At 34.9% G+C, this 21,472-nt stretch overlaps 1 protein-coding gene across 1 annotated transcript in view; it reads right to left on the reverse strand.

Annotated features, from left to right (window-relative positions):
* Positions 1–644: 644 nt before the first annotated feature.
* The window catches only part of LOC311206607 (macrophage mannose receptor 1-like), a gene marked incomplete at its 5' end in the record, with an annotated part of 34,318 nt that continues 13,490 nt past the window's right edge, over positions 645–21,472 (reverse strand). Inside the window, 19 exons of the mRNA XM_084282059.1 lie at positions 645–1,618; positions 1,996–2,031; positions 3,234–3,398; positions 3,655–3,771; positions 5,025–5,177; positions 6,726–6,891; positions 8,752–8,984; positions 9,677–9,779; positions 11,653–11,849; positions 12,650–12,755; positions 14,073–14,215; positions 14,864–14,964; positions 15,605–15,672; positions 16,700–16,863; positions 16,958–16,996; positions 18,077–18,212; positions 18,802–18,889; positions 19,543–19,670; positions 19,985–20,184. Coding sequence (XP_084138185.1) covers positions 1,419–1,618; positions 1,996–2,031; positions 3,234–3,398; positions 3,655–3,771; positions 5,025–5,177; positions 6,726–6,891; positions 8,752–8,984; positions 9,677–9,779; positions 11,653–11,849; positions 12,650–12,755; positions 14,073–14,215; positions 14,864–14,964; positions 15,605–15,672; positions 16,700–16,863; positions 16,958–16,996; positions 18,077–18,212; positions 18,802–18,889; positions 19,543–19,670; positions 19,985–20,184 — 2,543 coding nt within the window. The 3' untranslated portion in view covers positions 645–1,418. The remainder of the gene's footprint in view (positions 1,619–1,995; positions 2,032–3,233; positions 3,399–3,654; positions 3,772–5,024; positions 5,178–6,725; positions 6,892–8,751; positions 8,985–9,676; positions 9,780–11,652; positions 11,850–12,649; positions 12,756–14,072; positions 14,216–14,863; positions 14,965–15,604; positions 15,673–16,699; positions 16,864–16,957; positions 16,997–18,076; positions 18,213–18,801; positions 18,890–19,542; positions 19,671–19,984; positions 20,185–21,472) is intronic.

Here is a 21,472-nt window from a genome sequence, read left to right on the forward strand (position 1 = left end):
GGGCGCCCCATGTTTTAAGACTGCTCATGATAAAACAGCTCAAGAAAGTATTCCTGATGGAGCTACTTCCATTCTAAGTTGCTAACAATAATATTTTTACTTAGGGGACTTTATTGTTTACTGGCTATCCAGATGAAAGGTAAATAGTAGAGGTAATAAAATGCGTTCTCAAGACATAGGTGTAGAAACCTATTCCACACATACAACTTATTCTCTTTAAAAAAGAGCCTTAATTGCATCATCTTTTTGTCAGTCAGAGACTTTAAGCTTAAGAAATCCTGACAACAGCTCTTACAGATGGGCCTAGGAGAGCATCTGTTTCCCCTTGTAGATACTTGGTAGAAGCTCCTCTCTTCCTCCAGACACTTCTTTGCTGAGGCTGCTAGTGACAGTTGTCCCCCAAACCTTGCAGCAAGGTGTTTCCGTATCTCAGCAGAGTTGTTGCATGTCTTAAAATATGATATAATAGACTGCCCCTGAGGAAAATGCCTCTATTGTGTACAGTTGAAGAAACTCTGAATCTTGTAGAGCACATTATCAAATGATATTACAACAAAAATGTAAGAATTCAGTTTCAAGAAATACACAAGTGATTTTATTTCTCTAAACTGGAGAGTTACGTAATGCAGTATAAGATAGCCATTTGTTATACATTCTTAGATTTAAAAAGATGAATCTCCATTGCATACTGCAAGCATCATTACCAAAATAATATCCAACAGAATCATCTAATATTGTATTTTTATTATTAATTTGAACCTGCTGGAAAAACGCTTATATTTACAGAAAACTGCAAAAATGCAAGGCTGTAGAAAATGACATAATTGTTCTCAAAGCTCAGACTAGAAGTAGGAATACAAGAGCCTTTTCAATTGTTTTCCATATATATATTTATTTTCTGGTAACAAAGGAATATTGAGTTCATCAAGGCAGGTTTTATAGTGGGTTTTACGTGAATGAAAAAATAGTATCATAAGTGGTGAAGCTGCAAGTCTGAAATGAGCAGTTTTTCATCATAACTGAAGCAATACAGCAGGAAAAATCATGTAAAGATATGATTAATTATTTCCTCTTTATACAAAAAGGAGAAATGAGTTAAAGAAAGCAATTTCACATATTAAACATCAGTCAGAGTTTTGCCCTGACACCTCTGGAGCCAGCTTTTTAGACATGTTCGTTTATGTGAAAAATGTATTTGTACTCCCCCTTAAAGAAACAGCAGAAACTCTAACACTTTGGAGGGCATTTTGGAGGGAATGCATATATATGTGAATATGTTTAAATAAATCCATTAAATTTATATCTGTGATGGGAGAAGACTATTATTTGGGTAAGAAAATGCAAAGCTGGCCTAAGATTCCACTGAGAGTTGCACAGATTGCTTTTCGTTATTTGGGACATATGGGTATTTTGTCAGACTACATGTTGGTACGTGCATCTTTTCCTTGTATATCCACAGTTGCTTCTGATCCACTCATTCTGGTTAAAATATATGGTTGGTTTTGTCTTTTCTTCCTCAAGTAGAAATAAACTATAATTCCAGCTACAACTATAGAAAAGGCTAGTACAACAAGCAGCCATATAATGCCAGTGGAAAGTGCTTCCTCCATTTTCTCTCCTGTAAGTGGATGAAATGGAATCAACACCTCAACACCTTTGATTTTAAGAGATTTCAGAATCCATAAAACAAACAAACAAACAAACAAACAACAACAAAAAAACACTAAACTAAAAATCAGAAGAATGCAATAAGCATTAGAATTTCCCTTCAACAAGTTGTTATTACCATCAAAACTGAATAAAATATAATTAAACATGTCTAATCATAAAACAATTTAATTCAGAATCTCTTGTATTTCCTGTACCAAGATACAGATTAAGTTTATGAATTTTTATTTTTAAATACTCTCCAAAACAATATTTAGAAACTATATAATTATTTTCTTGTTATATTTGAGTTTCTCCTTAGTTCTACTTAACAGGAAGTCTACTTACCTGTGTTTTCTGGTGACATCTCTGTCTTTTCAGGAGCTTTTGGAAGGAAAAGAAAATGTTTATTCTGAATGCTTTAGAAAAATGAGGCAATTTAAAATTCCAAAGTCTGGATGCTCCTGAGAATTACCCGTAAATCCACCTGCTCTCCCAGGGCAATGGAGCTAAGCGTGTGTAACCTCTAATACAATGCTTTGCACTTTCTTCTAAAAGCATCTGACCTCCTCAGTCAAGATACCCAACAAGAAATAAAATTATAGTCAGTTTTCTGTTACTTCCAAAAGTGTTTTCAAATATGTTTCTTTTGAAGAAACAAACATGGGATCTATATTATTTTTTAGGTGTTTTCTGGAACAGGAAACATTTCCTGAATTAAGGTGTTAGGAATGTATCATGAGGAACTTTACATGAGCTGAAAAGGAGTTTAGCTTCTTCTGTTGGAAACAACCACTCCTTGTGGATTTGGTTCGTATTTCAATTGTACTTCCTAAATGTATCAAGTAAGGGAAAGAGGAACAGAAATATGTAGTTTACCAAACAAAATGTTCATGTTCTCAAATACTTTCATTTAGTCTCCTTAGGTAATAAAACCCTTGAATTTTCTTGCAGGTGATCATTTTGGTATCAAGATATTATTAGCATTTTATTAAACTTGATTCTGCCACACTGATGTCACATATAATTCTACCACATGGTAAGTGCCACAATAAGGTATTTTATCAGTTCAAATGATAGTAATGAAAGTAAGTGCCAAATCAGGCATTTATTATCAGACAGGGTTTTTGTTGCACTCATCAGAACAAGATTTTTCTGAGAATAAATTCAGTTGAAATGAAAGAAAACTCACTGCTTTTGAACTTAGACTGCATGATAATTAATGAAAAATTGTAAGGAAAACATTTTTTTTATTAAAAATGAGTGGTGTCCCTCCATTCTTTTGGCTAAACATAGATACCTGAAGTATGCATGAGAGTAGCACGGGGCTGATAGTGATTTTATAGGACTTGCAGGAGCTGCAGACTTGTGAGGAGGCAGTCAGAAGCCACATGGGATATCCAGCTGATCCTGAGACAAGTATTTGTATCCTGTTCTTCAGTATTTGGCAACTGAATGTTGCTATTGTAGTTTATTGGTTTTGCACTTAAAGCTATAATATTTTACATTTTTACATGTTCTACAATATACAGTTTAAATATATTACAAGACATTAATAGTCACAGTGTATTAGAAATGTTACTTACTTTTTGCTTTTTTACAGATATATCCTTTTCTGAAAGAACAGACATTGCTTTTCCAGTGCCCAGTCAATGCACAGACTTCTCCACAGTCTTTAAACCTTTCATTTGCAGGCTCTCCAGTTTGCCAGCTGACAAAATCCACTGCAGACTTTGTCCATACCCATTGTCCTGACGTTTAAAATGAGCATATACATATAAAACAATGTTTTAGACAGAACAGGTTTTGATAGGGAAAATAAAAAAAAATATTGTATGAGTAGATTAATGTTTCAGTTACAGTTCTAAGTGTATGTAAACCTGCTTTCAAATAAACATATGTTTGATATATATTTATATTTTCAAATACACAAGTTTGCTTTCTTAATATAATGTATAGTCATTTTGTATGAAATATGAATATATGATTAAATATTGAAGATATTACCTATGTCATTTTTCTTTAGCCCTATCCAAAAGTTCGGAGATTTTCCATGAAGAATCTTAATGGTTTCTGCCAGAAAGTTTGCTTCAGTATAGTCTCCTACTGATACCAAATCAGCAACTGAAAAGTATTAACAAAAAACATCACAATGTCTCATTTTCTTGCAGCTTAAGTCAAAAACTCTTAAAAGATATTACTGATTCTTACACATAATGTTCAGTAATCTTTTTATGGTTATTGTATCCCTATAATTGTATTTTGAGCAGGACTCTGAACTGTGTGGATGCCAGTCAGTATGAAGAGAGGAATTTTTGTTTAGTCTTTAGGTAATTTAGAGAAGAAAAATTGCTCTCCTACAATACTTTTGGACAGGTCCAACCATACCACAAACTACAGGTAGGCTGAATGTGATACATATGATGTTGTCAGCACCATGCATCCAGCTGTCACCTGCCAGTGGCTAGGCAGCATTTTAGCAGCACTGTGCTATTAGAAATGTGAAGATGTCTAGAAATTGAGTTATACTTGTCATATAACCTAACAGCACAAAGCTGTGTTGTGTTCATCAGAAAATAATCACCTTCCTGGCCTGCCCAGGTAGTGTGTAGGCAAAAGCATAGGAATCTAGAATATGGACCATCCAACTATGATCTTTTATTCTGGTTATCAGGGTATTTGCAATTAAAAGAGTATCACTCAGAAATATGGTGTTGATATATTGGATGTTTCCTATTCTTACTCGCACTGAAATATATTCTGTTTCACAGTAATTCTCAGTTAACTGTGAAATCAGAGATGTGTAGTAGTGTCATCTCTCCTTTAATCTACATCTCTTCTCCGCAGATCACACATAGCAGTGGGGACTTTTCCAGAGAAGGAGCTGAACAGCTGAATGTGTTTTACTGGTTCATGGAAGCCAAGTGACTCTTCCATCTCATTTGTTGTCCAGCCAGTCAAATCCAATTAATAAACTGTGCCCTGGAAATAACAAGAAAAACTTTCCTAGTTTATATCCTAGTTCATGCTGAGTGTGGATTCCCTCTTGTTTAGGGAAAGGAAGGTAACTGCAGTCTGTGCCTCTGTGGGATATTAAGTTTCTCTCTACCCAGTCACAAATTCTCATAAAAATAGTAGGGATTTTTTTTTTTTTTTTTTTTTTCTTCTGGTAATCGAGAAATCAAAGATGCCTTTGATAAACCTGTATCTGACAAGGTTTAGTTCTGTTGCGAGACAGCATAAATATAGTTTTCTCAGAAAAGCAATCTAAAAGCATTGTTTGAAGTTTTAAAGTAATCTAAGACTTTCTTAGCAATGTCACCCATTATTTCATCTATTTCATTGCATCTTTAATCCTTCTAAAACACAATACTCACCTAGTCGCATGCATTCCTGATGAGCTTGAGACCAGCTTTTTTTCCTGGTGGCCTCAAAGTAATAGCAGTGACCATGGAAAGGTACCCAAGATTTGTGTCCTTTTGATTCAGGGCATTTTCCAGGAAGCTGAGGGGGCTCAGTTGGAGCCATTACTGGTAAGAGATCAGGTAGTTGGAATCCAACAATTTTATAAGATTTGTGTTTCCCATTATACAAGTAAGGCAAAACTAAAAAGATTACATTAAGTTTGTCATCAGAGAAGAAATGAAGCATGTTGGGTTCATATGGCTTTGTTTGTGAATATATTTTACTTCATATTTGTTAATCAAGGTGATTAGGAAGATGCACTAGTCTATAAGAAGTATGGATTCTCTCTTATGACAATTTTTATAGTGACTAATCAATATAATATCCATCTGGTTTTCTGGCATAAATATTTGCCTAATTAGTTAAAACCACTATTTTTAAAATGGCTTTTGATACTATGGTCTCATTTTTTGACAGCATCAAAACCTTATAACAGAAACTATGATTATGAAAGAAAGTGTTGATATGACTTAACATGGCTTGCAGGATTTTTCATTAAACTGCATCCTGAATAAGTTCCATAGTGACTGATATAATAGGAAGATTTTGGATGAGAAGATAAATGCAGATGGAATGAAAATTAAATGTTCTGCCAAATTACATTTTCTTCCTGTGAGTATTCCACAGTCTATTTCTTTCCCCATTAAGGAACATTCAGCTCTCAAATTAGATTTCCAGAATATTGAAGTAGACAGAGATATTATATATCAACTCTGATGATTTTTGTCAAATTACAGCTTCTTGGGATGTAATTTGGTATGTAATTTTAATGTTTCTAATGGTTCAAGATCTTCATAGTATTGAAGAAAACATAAGAATACTTAGATGAATTGTGAAATCATATTTATTCTAACTTCCACAGAAAGTTTGGGTGTTTGTACTTGAAAGTTCCTCAAAGGTTTATTTAATTCATCCTTGTGCTAACAGGTGACAAGAAGTTGATATATAATATCATCATTTCTAGCAGATGTTTGTCATGGCTGTTCTTAACAACCTCTAAAGATGGAGACTCCCTGATCTGTTTTTATTTTGTGTTATGTATATTTTTGTCCTGTGTTAAAGGTTTTTGTACAGTTAAAATCTGAAGGCTTTCCTTCCTGTTTCCTTTAAGTCCTCCTTTTCCTACTCATACCAGACATAGGGAATAATTTAATTCCATTTCTTTAGGGCTCATTTTCAATAATTAAAATTGATTATCTGGTTGAATTAATTATTCCCAACAATTAATTACCTGGTTTCTCTTAGTCTTTTGCACAAGCCCAGTTATAATCTTTCCTTATAATTCTTGTTTCCAAGTCATCTGAAAACCCTACTTTCAAACTTTTCTGTATCTTAAACTGGATACAGAATTTCGTGAAGGACTTTTCCTAGACTGAATAGATCATTGAGTTCTCACTTTCTTGAAATTTTGGTAATGATTAGTATGGGTTGATTTACTTCTGTGAAGAATTCCAGACAATTTTTAGATCTAGTAGTTAGCTGCTTATGCCTTCCTATAAACTAGTGCAAAACAAATATTTTTTTTTTCCACTGGTTATATTAACAATTATATTAACAATTATATTAACACAGTTGATAAATCTCCACAACCTGTAGTTAAAACGTATGCTTACCATCTGATTTTTTACAGACAGAAAAGAATTTTTCTCTGCACGAAGCTGTCTTCCAGGTTCCATCAGTATCTAGGTATACACATGCCAATGCCTGTTTTGGTTCTCCACTGGACCACTTGCTGTAAACTAATCTCCATCTGTCAGTCCATTGATATGTGCCCTTGGTCTGGAAGTAAAATCCATGTTGTAATTTCAAGGCTGCTGATGGTGACATATTCACTACACAAGATACTCAGAGGACTGTCATGTAACTGGTATCATAGAATCACAGAATTTCTAGGTTGGAAGAGACCTCAAGATCATCGAGTCCAACCTCTGACCTAACACTAACAAGTCCTCCACTAAACCATATCCCTAAGCTCTACATCTAAACGTCTTTTAAAGACCTCCAGGGATGGTGACTCCACCACTTCCCTGGGCAGCCTGTTCCAATGCCTCACAACCCTTTCGGTAAAGAAGTTCTTCCTAACATCCAACCTAAAACTCCCCTGGCACAACTTTAGCCCATTCCCCCTCATCCTGTCACCAGGCACGTGGGAGAACAGACCAACCCCCACCTCGCTACAGCCTCCTTTAATTTACCTGTAGAGAGTGATTAAGTCACCCCTGAGCCTCCTTTTCTCCAGGCTGAACAAGCCCAGCTCCCTCAGCCGCTCCTCATAGGACTTGTTCTCCAGGCCCCTCACCAGCTTCATAGTCCTTCTCTGGACTCGCTTGAGCACCTCGATGTCCTTCTTGTAGCGAGGGGCCCAAAACTGAACACAGTACTCAAGGTGCGGCCCCTCCAGAGCCGAGTACAGGGGGACGATCACTTCCCTAGCCCTGCTGGCCACACTGCTTCTTATACAAGCCAGGATGCTGCTGGCCTTCTTGGCCACCTGAGCACACTGCTGGCTCATATTCAGCCGACTATCAACCAATACTCCCAGGTCCTTCTCTGCCTGGCAGCTTACTATTGCCACCTTTTTGTGCTTGTAACCACTAATTGCAAGAAGATTTGCAGTGTCTGTTATACACAAATATGAACACAAACAAATTTTCTTTCTGCCCTCCAAAAAGTATCTAACATTAATTCAGAACAATTTTTCAAGTTTGGGGAAATGGAAGTGAATAAAAAGGGGACATAAGTAAAGGCACAAATTAGTTTTTTGTTCCGTTTACTACCGTCATGTTGGTACCACCATGAAAAGGCCTGGATGGTGTGGGTGGAAGTGTTCTTAATAAGCAGTGCTGATCACCATTGCTTTGGTTGTAGTTATCATGACTGTGATTCATGGGGAAGAGTGTAGCATGTCAAAAATAACACCTACCATCCAAATGTTCACCTCCCCTGTCATACAGCTGGTCTATATGTCTCAAAGATGGAAAAGTTTGTTGTTTTCTTTTTTTCCCATTATATTCTAATTTTTTCATGGGAGCAATTACACCATGAAAACATATATCCATTGCTTTATATGTACAGTTATATCATATAGACTAAAGATTCCCTTAATTAATTTTTGCCTTGATTCTGTCCAGAATTGTATTTTCCTATTGCGACTAGAATAATGCTACTCTGGAATTATTTGTGAACATAGATAGACATATCAAAACCATTCCTTCACAGATCTTTCATATGCAACCAGAGATATTATGTCACTGATGACTCAGGTAAAAAAACGCATGAGAAGAGGGCAGAATGTACTCATGCATGTTGTTCCTAGTATATCTTTTAGATTAAAATAAACTGATAATGTTGGAGTTTTCACTATTTATCATCAAGACCCTCTAAATGACTACAAACCATACAAAGCATTGTTAAATACCAGCTTGCAGGAGTATTTCCTTCTGCTAAAACACTTAAAGAGTTCTTGGTTTGTTAAAGTCTCCACTGCATCCTTTTTGGTGAATGCCAATGTAGATGGGTGCACTGATATGCTGTTTTCTGCAGTATAGTGGCAGAAATTCCTATAGGTTTCAAGATGAAAGCATACAGTAAGTTCAGCCTCTGTGTCAGCTTAACTATCTGTATTGCATGTGTTCTTACCATGTTGCTGTTAAGACCAATCCACAGAGGCTCTCCATATTCCTGTGCAATTAAGAACAACAGTGACTGGCTATATGCATCTAAAATGCTGGCAAGTTCCGAGGCATTGTTGTTGCAGAATTTTTGTGCTTCCTCCCAGTTCATTCTAGAACGAGTGACAGAATAGCTAATGCCATCAGAATGGTCAAAAGCAAAGTCCAACACTGTTGCTGAAGACTTAAAGAGTTTAGGATCTGGAGGAATAAAGGAAAAGAAAAACAAAACACAAGAACAGTTATATCTGGAGAACATATATTTGACTTGAGCAAATGAATAACAATATTATTTATGAACCTACTAGAAAATTGCTAATTTGAATACACCTTCTCATATAGAAGTTCTCAATAGATCTTCTCATTAATTCCTTTTAAGTAACAGATAACTTCAAAACAGCAATGAGCTTTCTGGATGAAAGAAATACATTTTCAGCTTCTGGGAACTTGGTACTGTTGTAAATTCTCAGAATTTTACATAGCAGAGGTAACTTCATACCATGAATCAAAAATAGTACACCTGCTCTGCTTTTTCAAAATACTCTTTGTGACTTATCATCTTCATGACTGTCAGGTTTATTTGAATGTAAAACTTACTTACCACTTACATATCTATAGATTATTATTAAATTGTGTAATTATGTTTATGGTTTTTAGCTATTTAATTACACTTATTAAAATAAGATCATTTTGCTTTTCTAACTTCTGATTTGCTTTCCTAAATTCGCTTTTCCACAAGATTGCTAAGTAGCACTGAGATAAAAGAGGGGCTCTTGTTTTATTGATATTTTACCTAAAAACAAACAAACAAACTGTAACATAAAGCATGTTAAATAAAAAGTTAATTTTAATCTTTGTGATATAAATCCCAAGTTTAGTGATACAGAACTCACCACTATTCTTCTGGCATATATACCCACTGGATTTATAACATGGCTCATCACTCCATTTTCCTGTATTATCAGGAGGACCTCTCTTCAGAGCAACACAATCATACTGTTGGAGAAAGGGAAGGAGTATGAGCATCCATTGGTATTAGAAGTTATAAAACAAAGTATTCTAACCCTGTGAAGTTTCAGCCTTTTTTTTTTCTTTGAATTCTGCCATTGTGGGTTTTTTATTACAGCTCTGGAAACACCCTCCATTTTTCCCTTTCTCTCCTTTCTGGCCTCCTCTGTTATGGACAGCTCCACCTTGGTATTGTCTTGCAAATCTTTTCAACCAGCTTATTCATATAATCATTTTCAAGAAGACATATTTGAAAGATGCTGTTATTTTCAAGAACTTTGTCACACTTTCTGTCTCAATGAACAGCTCTAATATTTTTAATAAAAATGAAAAAGTAAAATAAAAATGAAGGCCATGATTTGTATTTGGCTTGCAAAGACAAATAGTGCTTATTCTTTACAGATGTGTCTAACTGATGATCCTTGACAGTAAGTTATCATCAACTTTAGTTCTTAGAATATCTCTTATTTATAGAAGATCAAGTGCTGAGTGCTTTAGAAGCTGGAACTTCAAATTAGTTACAATCTGCAACAGCCTGCTATGCTGCCATATAAAAAGTTTAGGAATGCCTGGTTTAGTGGGTTTTGTGGTCTTACTCTGAAGAAGATTAGGTAGAAGAAAAGAAGCCGATCATGAAACAGTAGAGAAGATGGGCAATTGCTTTTTAAGCTTGAGCAACTTTTTCAATAATATATGAAATATTATTTTTCAATAATATTTCATTCCTTTGGAAATCATAGAATGAAAAAATAACCTAAGTTGGAAGGGACACAAAAAGAGTCCAACTCTTGGCTCTACACAGGACTACCCCAAAATCAGTCCAAACACTTCTTGAACTCCAGAAAGCTTGGTGCCATGACCAGTTCCCTGGCGGAACCTGTTCCAGGATCTTTCAGAAGAGGATTCTCTGAAGGAGAGAATATGTTCAAGGTGAAGAAGAGAATTAGAATGTAACTTAGTGTATTCTGTTTGGTGGTGGTGCTGGTGATTGGTTGGTTTGTTTATTTGTGTGTGTGTGTGTTTTGTTTTTTTCTGTATGTTTCCCAGGAGTATTTTTAAAGCTGTAGTGAAGTTTAGTCAATGTATTGTGCTGTATCCTATTGTCTTTCTGAACACCTTTGACTAGAATATAATGAGCAGAAGCAGAATGAATTGGCTGAGGTGCAGATTTAGCTGGTTCTCTAGTATTATTTCTGACTTATCTGCAGGAGTGAATAGCAAAATGAAGGATGGTTGGACAGCAAGTAGAATAGTGACATAGAAAGTGAAAGGTAAGTTTTGAAAGGAAGGTATGGAAATAAATGTGGTTCAAATTTGTAGAAAGCTAATTTGTTTACAACATTATGGGGTTGACCTAGGTAATAACTGCTTTAGAAATTTGTTGATACATAAAAATAATTTATACCTATTAACCCTTCACAATTCAGTTACAATTTTAAATGTGAAAGAAGTAGAAAAAAAAAATGAACTCTTGCATGCTCTCCTTTTTCAAAAATGATTTAACTTATCAAACATGTGAAAATGTTTCTAACATGATAACTTCTAACATTTGAATTCTACATTTACATTTTCTCCAAAATGAACAGAAAATTACTACAAAAAAAAGAACATTCTATCTGTCATTCTGTCCCAGAATACTTACAAATTCTTTGGCAATCTTACAACGATATCTTATTCTCTTGTGCTCTGAGTTAGCTTGTAGACCCAAAAATTAAAACACTGTATTTCTAATCCCAGTTTAAAGATACACATACAATTTGGAGAAAAGGCTGAGGCAAAGTCTGAAGCAACATGAGATGTTTACTTGAAGTGATATTACTCTCCAGATTTAACTTCATGGTAAACTCTGAGTGATATTTACCTGTAACCGATTGTGACCATCTTCTGGACGTAGGCTGTCAAACAAAATGGGTTCTACAAGTTTTGGAGAACCTGGAGCCCAGTTTGTATAAGAGACAGTCCTTCCATCAGCCCAAACAAAGTTGAGTTCACTGAGTACATCATTCAAGCCAATCCAGGGATCATAAAAAACATCCTTCAAATGGTAAGTGAGAAAAGCTGGAAAAAAAAAAAAATAGAAAAAAGGTGAACATGTCATGTCATCAGTCAAGACATCAGCTCATAAACAAATTTTTAAGCATTTTGTTCATTTTGTTGAAGTAATTTAAATGCATTTAAATTAGCATTTGATCAGAACTGTACCCAATTTGATTATGTAAAATTTATTATGTCAATATTATACTAGTCCTTTGCCCATGTAAAGTCTCAAAGAATGAAAGTATTTGGAACTATAAAGCAAGATCAGAAAGGCAGAAAGTTGCCTGACTGCCATTTTGTCTAATGAGTTCCTTTAGTTCAACCCTCAAGATGAGCCGACTGACTGACAGAACTGCAAATGGAAGCCCAGAAATGCACTTAAGGTGAAAAAGTGCCCTCATTTGACATTGTACTGCTGAATTAATTTGCAGAATTTAGGCAGTCATTTCAGAGAGGTATAATAAAGTATCTTTTTCTGTTTCTGGCAAAAGCAGACCATGGGTTCCTTTCTTTTTCTTGGTGTCAAACTCTATGAACACTACATCTGGATCTTTTATTTTGTGGTAATTAATACCCTAAAAATAACATAAAGCAGTTTGCATGGAATGGGAGGAAGCAACCTTTAGCATCATTAGCATGAAATAGATAGTTCTAGTTCTTCAAAAAATGTTTTGTGCTGTGGCCATATAACTCATGTTAAGTATGTGTATTATAAAATACTTGTATTTACATGCTGTCTCTTTTTGCCATATTCTTATTTGCAGAAAATGACCAGTGTCTACAGAATAAATGCTATTACCTAAAGGGTCATTGTACTATACCTTGTACTTGTTCATTTGTTATGGTAGCTAGGTGTCCTCCAAGGCTGATACAAGCTCTACTTGCAGTATGCCAATATTGATAGGAAGAACCAAAGAATTTGTAACACTACGAAAAACAAGTTAGGCCATCAGTGAGTGACACCAAACGGAATTTATGTTTGCATTGCACCAGTTTAAGTAGAAATTAGCCCCATCATACAAGAAGAGAAATTTCTAGAGCTAGCAGGGGCTCAGCTCTGTAACCAAGTCAAAACCATTCATACTTTTTAAATTTACTCCATATCATATCTTTTTGAAAGGAACTCTGAATGTCACAACAAAATTCAAACAGACCTTTATAAACTATAAGCTTTATAAACTATAGTTCACGGTAGGAGCTTGATGAGAACTTAATGTGTTAACTGTTCTGGAGAAGCCCAGCCCAGGACTCCATGTGAAATCATCGGAACTTTCTGAAAAGTAGTTTTGGCCTATGGTATTCTCATGTGTGTATTCAGCCTTTCCCATTTACTAGCTCTTTTATAAATGGAGATGTATGATGGCTTCTTAAAAATAAATGTATATTATGATTTCTTTAAAAGTGCATAGTCGTGTAGTCACCACACTACCAATACACACTCACCCTGGCAATAGTTTTGGCAATTATGAGTGTGCCCCATGTGCCCTCTCCTCTCTGCTGTACCGGTAGCACTCTCAGAGAATGCCATACTCAGTTTGCGGAAAATAACTCTGACAAATCTTAAAATAAATAAAAATAAAAATAAAAATAAAAATAAAAATAAAAATAAAAATAAAAATAAAAATAAAAATAAAAATAAAAATAAAAATAAAAATAAAAATAAAAATAAAAATAAAAATAAAAATAAATAAAAGTAAAAGTAAAAGTAAAAATGAAAGTTTAAAATTAAAATTAAAATTAAAATTAAAATTAAAATTAAAAAAAAAAAAACAAACAACACTGTACTGGCATATGGGTGCTTTCAACACAATATTCTTTATGTTAGAAAATAGAGCCCTTTGTTAGTAAGCTCATCAGAGTTTTTCCCTTTTAGGGAGAGGAAAGTATATTACATTGAAGCTAGTTTGGAAAAATCAGGCACTATTTCTGATTTGTCCCAGCTCAAATGATTGACTGTACACTACAATTGGTGCTTTCAGTTGAATTCAGTTGTAGGTTTTTTTTGTTAGTTTGTTTTTAGTATATACTATGTAACAGTTTTCTAGTGTATCTCAGATTAATACTCTTCAAAAAAAAACTATAATTATGATTTAATTTTGTAAGAATTAGGTAGCTGGTTAAATTTTTAACGTGACTTTGGATAATCCCTGTCAAAAGATATTTGGAATACAAAAGACCTCTTGTGTAGCTTTAGGTATCTTCTCAAGGACAAATATCATTGCACTTAGATGCATGTTACGATACCTGATTTTTAAATAAAAGCCAATCTTCAGGACATCCTCCTGGAGGTGAAGTTACTGCTGGAGCAAGTGTTGCATTTATAAAACTTCTATGCCTCTCACAGATAAAGCCATTTGAAAAACCACAATTGACATCATTCCACAAACCTGAAATCAGTTTAAATATAGATAATAAGACATTGATTCAAAGACAGAAATTTGTGGAAAACTGAACTCACTTCCATGCTTATAGCATTGAAGGCACTCTGTCTGGGAATGTAAGACTGTGTGCTTCAGCTAGACTCTACCTCCATCACTGCTTGCAGGAGGACTTTGATCCTGCTGTGACTGTAGTAGCCATAAGATACGGCTGACATGGTGACTCTGAGTGAACCCACAAACAGCTTTGTTATATTTAAACCTTCTAGTGGAAAGTAACAGTTTCACAGTGAAAGCACAACTAAATGTGAAACTCCATATGTCTGTTAGGTCCTTGCTTATATGTTCTATTCTTTTGCTAAATACTCCCTGATTATTTTTTTGAAAGAAAAATTTGCTATTGATTTGAATAGAACATACTGCTTGTACAGCTGAAAAATCAATGACCGTTTTATCCTTGCATCCCTATCGAAGTCAAATCTCTTATGGCAAATGTTGCCCCTCAGTTAACCTCAGTTATAATGACTACACTTCATTATGTATATTTTCCCTCAGATTACTGGGAAAGAATGGATTAAAGTTGACAAAATATACTTAGCAAACATGGGAAGAATTATACCCATAAAAAATATATTTTTTAAAAGTTGTGTAACTCACCAGTTTTTTTATTTAAGACTACACAATTTTCTTGACGATAAGCAAAGTTGGGTTCATTTGCTGCCCAAGCTGCATAGTACACTGGGCTCCCATCCATCCAACTGAAAAAAAAAAATAAAAATCCACACAGTAGCTGTTGATCAGACAATGTTCACAGGCAGTTCAGGAAAAAAAAAAAAAAAAAAAAAAAACAACACTATTTTTATATACTAAAAATATGTATTTTGAAATATTTACAGCTGAGTCTGTCTATAATTTGATTTTAAACTAGGATTAAAAAACATTAGATTAAAAAAATCCTGCCTGCCAAGTCCAAGAACAAAATTACCTTCATCTTTAACAGATCTTATCTATGTATTTGTAGCATGGATATTCCTTATAAAAATGCCATTTAAACCAGTGATTTTACAAAATAGTTAAGCCAAGGGAGAGCACACGTTTCAATATGCAATATATCTCTCCAAAACTGCTTTTAACTCCCTTGCAGGTGTCCCTGCAGAAGGAACTCTGGCAGGACAAAACTTCATTTTATGAATTATCACAGAATCACAGAATCACAGAATTTCTAGGTTGGAAGAGACCTCAAGATCATTGAGTCCAACCTCTGACCTATCACTAACAGTCCCCACTAAACCATATCCCTAAGCTCTACATCTAAATGTCTTTTAAAGATTTCCAGGGATGGTGACTCCACCACTTCCCTGGGCAGCCCGTTCTAATGTCTAACACTTGAATACCTACCTAAACTGTTGATCGGCATTCCGAATTAATCCTATGAGATATGACTCCAATTTGCCATTTTTTAATATCTAAACACAAAAATATACTTTTTGTTAGTGCTTTCTCTTACTTAGTTATCTGATATTTAAAAGTGTATATTTTGTGCTATTGAAGCAAATAGATGAATACATGTTTTATGAACAATCATGACTAGTCACCAGAGAGGACTCCTGTTGAAATAAATATAATAAATCACATACTTCTGCTTTGTTGCTTTTACTGATGATTCCCTAGTTTTGGCTGCTGTACTGGTGGTATAATCAAAGCTTTCAAAATGTGTTTGTGCTTTCAATTTTGAAAGACACACAGAACACTTGAGAAAACTAAATAAATAAATAAACAGTATAAAATAATTTGGCACTTAGCAGTAAGTAAATGTAAATTTTTCTGTACTTAGGCAGTTGTGTAATTCCTGTGTCTCAAGCTGTCTGTCCGCTACTCCTTTCATATCCTATCCCACACATAATAAAAGAAAACATCTAATTACGTGACACAGAAAGGAGGTTGTGGGAATACTTTGGTATTAATAAACCAAACAGAGTTCTGGCAGAAGTCTGAACCAATGCCTATGCTACCTGATTGTTAACATGACCCTGCCATGGCCCACCATGTGCCCGCCAGCATCATCTCAAGCAACGCTCTTGAAATACATGGGTGGTTTTGATATGTTTTGCAGCAAAATTAATTCATGAAGTTACAGATTCTTTTACAAGTCAGTCCCTGACCTGAGGAAGGACAAATCTTTCTTTGGTATGTAACCATCAGAACTACCCTGGCAGTAGCCTTAAATCTGCACGTAACACTGCACTTCTGAATATGGTATTTAGATGAGAACTATCCTGGCAAAGGACAGTTTTGTCAATATCTGCCTGTTCATTGCTCCTTATACACATTTGGTCATGCGCAAAACTCATTGAACATTGAAATCTACTGCTGATAAAATGTAGTAATATTATGCAACAAGCATGTCCTCCTGTACTTCACAAACATATGCAGTAGGGTGCATATATGATGTATATGGTAAAATATATGGTAAAAAATTAATTATCTCCTTACATATTTCCACAAAAATTTTCTTTGATTATTGTCTCCAATGATAGCAAGATCTCCATGATTGTTTCTGCAGAATGTTCTGGCTTTTTCCATAGAGCTACTTTCTGTGCTGAAAAAATACTGTTTCACCCCTTTTATAATCCATCCATCCTCTGTGACTTCATACACTGCAACACAGAAGAGGAGTCTCTGTATTCTGCACAGTCCTTACAAAAGTTGCTGTTGTTCCTTTGGATGCAAGGAAATAAAACAGAAACTTACTGGCAGAAGGACCCACAGGTTCTGGCTTTAAGGGTGTCCCTGTAACACAATGGGAAAGAAATGAAGATGTAAATTGTTTCCTAAATATTGATCCAATGTTAAGTGTTTAATTAGTGGAAATGATCTCAATGAGATTAAAATTTCTATCAATAAAGTATATATTTATTGAGTATCTTTGGTTCAAAGTAAGAAGGAAGGTTTGGGATGTATTTCAGCCCTACATCTCTGTCTTGGTAAACTTTTGGTAAGTGCCTTTTGAAGGTTGACTAAACTTTCTTGTTTCTGAAAGAAAACAAACAAGTAAAACTACTTCAGTGTTGGTGTACTCTGCACAACAATAAAAGATTCTGTATGGATGCTGTCAAATTTGAGCAAGAAAATCAAATACTAAACAAATTTATCCTTCAAATATATATATATATATATATTTTACTATTCATAAGTTGGTGAAACTTATTTTTTTTCCATGACACTACTTTGTGGAGAATCACATTTGACTGAAAACCCATGAACCATTGAGAAATAACTTAAATGGAAAAATATAACAGTGAATTGGACACTGGCGCAATGTATCTAAACATGCAAGGCCAGGAGCTACACAAATGTAAAACAAATATCATCTTTGTAACCTTTTTTTCCCCCCACAGGACTTCATCGTGTTTTTTGTGTTGTTGTATCTGTAATTGTTTTAAATGAAGTGTGTGACATATATGCTTGAGTAAAAAACCATCATGTCACATTATAAAAATATTCTCTTGCTGGTTGGTTAAAAGATTTAAATGATTATAACTACATAAGATCTGCAACTACAAGGAAATTCCCTCCATCTGAGAGATCCAAGAAAAATACAGTTTAATGTTAAAACAAAGTTGATAGTTATCAGTTGAAGCATTGTATTCTGAAAATATTGATATATATTGGTCTATTTTTCCTTCTGTAAAATTTCTGTGAAAACAACTGAATTTTCTACAAGCATGCAACTTGCAAAATTTCCTATTTTGGTACAACATGATGCAACTTAAATTCTTTTTCTAAGGTGATCTTAGAGTAAAAAGTAGGAGTTGGACTTAGTGATCCTTGTGGGTCCCTTCCAACTCAGGATTCTATGAAATAGCCTACCTTTCTTTATTTCACAAATCCAGTCATGACTGTATTCACAGTGCATGGTAATCCATAACCTGAAAGACTCTTCATGGATTGCTCCACAATGTTCAAATCCAGTGTCATCAAAAGAAAGTTTTTTTGTATAATTCACCTACAATATAAACACAGCTTTGATTTTTATTCTTATCTTACAGGTAAAAGAGCTGAACTCTGGAAGGAAAAAGAGGTAGCACCAAAATGTTTCAAACCACTCCTTACTTTCCTCATGTGGCTTCACATGACTCTATGTGGGCTATTAAATCGATATAGCATTTTGTAGGAGAAAAAAAAAAAAAAAAAAAAAAGTCTCTCATCTTACACAGCATTTAATAGACCATTTAATTGATGCCAGAAGTCACATGAAACCTCTTCGCTGTGGTGTGGAATTGAATGAGGCTATAAATCAAAAGCAGGGGAAAGGAACATTGCAATATATCACCACAGACAAATAAAACCATTCTCATATATTTGTCACCTAGATAATTGTCTCTGTAACTAGTACCCCATGTTAGCACTGTTTTGATGGTTTTACCTCGGGGTTTATCGGTCTTTTTATTTTCCAAACCAGTATGAAGAATAATGACCCAATGGTAAGGCAGCCATTTCTGGGAATTCTTATACAGCCTTCATCTGTGCCAGTAATGTAAACAACTCCAACATTGAAAAAGCCAGAAGAGAAACTGGAAAGTCTGAGCACTCACCGGGGATCTGTCACTCCAGGAGTACCCACCATCAGGATCCAAATGATGTAAACCTATCCAGAAAGGCTGAGATGATGGAGATTTTTTTCTAGAATGTGAAAAAAACATATATTAAGGAAGAAAAGGACACATTAGCTGTGTTAAGTTTTGCAAGTTGCGTGGGACAGTAACTCACACTTACTGAAGGTTTTGAGTAGTCAAAACTTTGAAACCAAGAGTATAAATGTATGTAATAGTCACAACAATTGGCTGATAAGTACTCGGTCTGTAATGGTGAGGTAGGATAAGTGCTTCTGAGGATTTAAAGACTAAACTGTTGAATTACTAAAAGGAAATTATAGTTGAAATTTTAAAAAGAAAATGATGTTGGTCAGTTAACTCTCTTTAGCAAATAAGTGCTTACCACCTAAAATTTTCCACTTTGGAAATGGCTTTGTTGAATATACAGTATATTGATTTTATTCATTGATGCTGCAATTATTGTGTTCTTGGAAGAGTGAAATGTTTATATTTACTTGAAGTGACAATTTATTTTCAAAATGGTTCAATGAATAAAGTTACAAATGAGTCTGAAGGAGAAACATTCAACTGATTCTTTTTTTTTTTTCCTGTTGGTTTTGTTTGTTGTTTCTTTTTTTAATTTTAATAGTTTGTGGATTTTGATTAATTTTAGCAACTCCAAAGATGTCTTTGGAAATGGTACCTATATTTTTTTTCTTTTTTAGATATTATTTTACTCACATTATTAAGTTTTCTATCATTCTTTGCTCTTCTTCACTATTAATGGCAGCCAAGTCTCCTCCTATTTCTCTGCAGAAATCTCGGGCTTCAAACCATGTTTTCTTTTGGTTGTTTTCTCTAACAAAAAGCTGTAGATAAATTTTAGAGCAGAACATTATGTTTACAGTGTGTTAAAAACATATCTGCTGACTGCCACGTATGGCAAAAATAGGGAAAACATTCCATTAAAAAGATCATATATAACATTGGTCAAACAATATGCTACTTGGATAACCCTACTGATGCAGTGATAGTGATCATTGCAGAGATTTCCATGAGTAGTCTGTGTAAAAGCTTACTACAATATGGTACAATAATGTGCCATTCTCTGAAGTTCAGACTTCCTATGAATTTGGAACTCTTCTATCTCATGAGCATGATTATTGGAAAAAGTAGTACTTACTCTGAAGCATGAATTAGTGCTATTGTTTGTATCCCAACCCAAGGGACATTTGGAATAAGAAATTCTTTCAGGAGCAAGAGGAAGAGTCATTTTTTCAGCTAGTTTTTTGCAGAGAAATTTTGCCTTTATTTCACAGTTCTGAACATCCCACAGTCCAGCTGCATTTCCAGTCCTTAGGGCAACACAACCTGCTTCATTCCCTTTGTGAGATACGAAAGAAAATTAAAATGTGTTTTAAAGTGCTTCCCCTGCTATTTTTACAGTTCATACAATTCATTTACAAAAGTCTTTGAAATATTATATGTAGTGTCTGCTTTGTAAAGAAACCAGCAAGTAGAGTACTTCACTATCTTCACTGTCCCCTGAAAAGCTTTGTAGCCCAAATGCATGAACACTCACTTGCCTAGCTTTTTCCTGTGCCACTCACTGCAAGGATTTGGCAGCCTGTTCCACCAAGAAGCACGCATCTTTCTGAAATGTTATCTCCGTCATCTGATGAGTTTCATTCTCTGCTCTCAGAATCAGTGGAACAATAGTCTGTGACTCTCCACAAAGCAATTGTGGAGCTGCTATTAGTGTATTGCTATCAATCTTAATTTCTAAGATTACTGCATACACCTCAGTGTTAAACTCCTAGCCTAACCAAACTGCTAGATTCCTTGCCTCTGTATTCCCCAAATGTGTACATACAGAGAACTCATTCTGCTTCTACTTGGGTGGAAGTTTTGTAGCGAAGAAAAGAGCAGGTAGACCTGAAAGAATCAGCAGGTGTCCAAGGCTGACATCAACACGGGATCGGGTATTAGCCATGTGTCAGCTATTATGAAAACAAGGAGAGTTTTTCAGGGACCCAGTGGGCAGGGAATTAGTTGCAAGTGAGAAAGTCCTTATATTGCTGGGTTCAGAGCCAGAGAAAAACAATTTGCCTGCCAGCATGTGGGGAGCATGGGTACATCTGGCTGCCAAGCTGTCCTGTCACATTCTTAATTTTCTATATTAAAAATTGTCCCTTATAATGTAGATTAAATAAAGCTAATTGCAATGAAAAAGGAATATATATATATTCCTTTTTTTTGTGTGTATATATATATATATATATATATATATACTCACACAAAAGAAAGAAGGAAAACAACCAAACAAGAAACCTATGCAACTAACCCTCTAGTGCTTGGAGTGCTTACTTAGAGGTGCTGGCAGAGCACGTCCAAGCCCTGACTGCCTCCAGGTGCTGTCATAGCAGACTAAACTGATGTCACCAAGAAACAGCCAAGGACAGTCCAGAAGCAAACCCAGAGCTGGAAATGACACTAGCTGAGACATATTTGTGATTATCCTACTGTAATTTATGCCTCTTTATGTTGATTCAGTTACTGAAATGTTTTTATTTGCTGCAGTAACTCAGAGGGTTGTCTGGGATTACAGAAGGGAAGCCCTGAGATAGTCTCCTTTGACCAAAACCTTAAGGAATGACTACTGACTACTTGC

The sequence above is a fragment of the Netta rufina genome (genome assembly GCF_964035555.1).
Source record: "Netta rufina genome assembly, chromosome: 2".
NCBI lineage: Eukaryota > Metazoa > Chordata > Aves > Anseriformes > Anatidae > Netta > Netta rufina.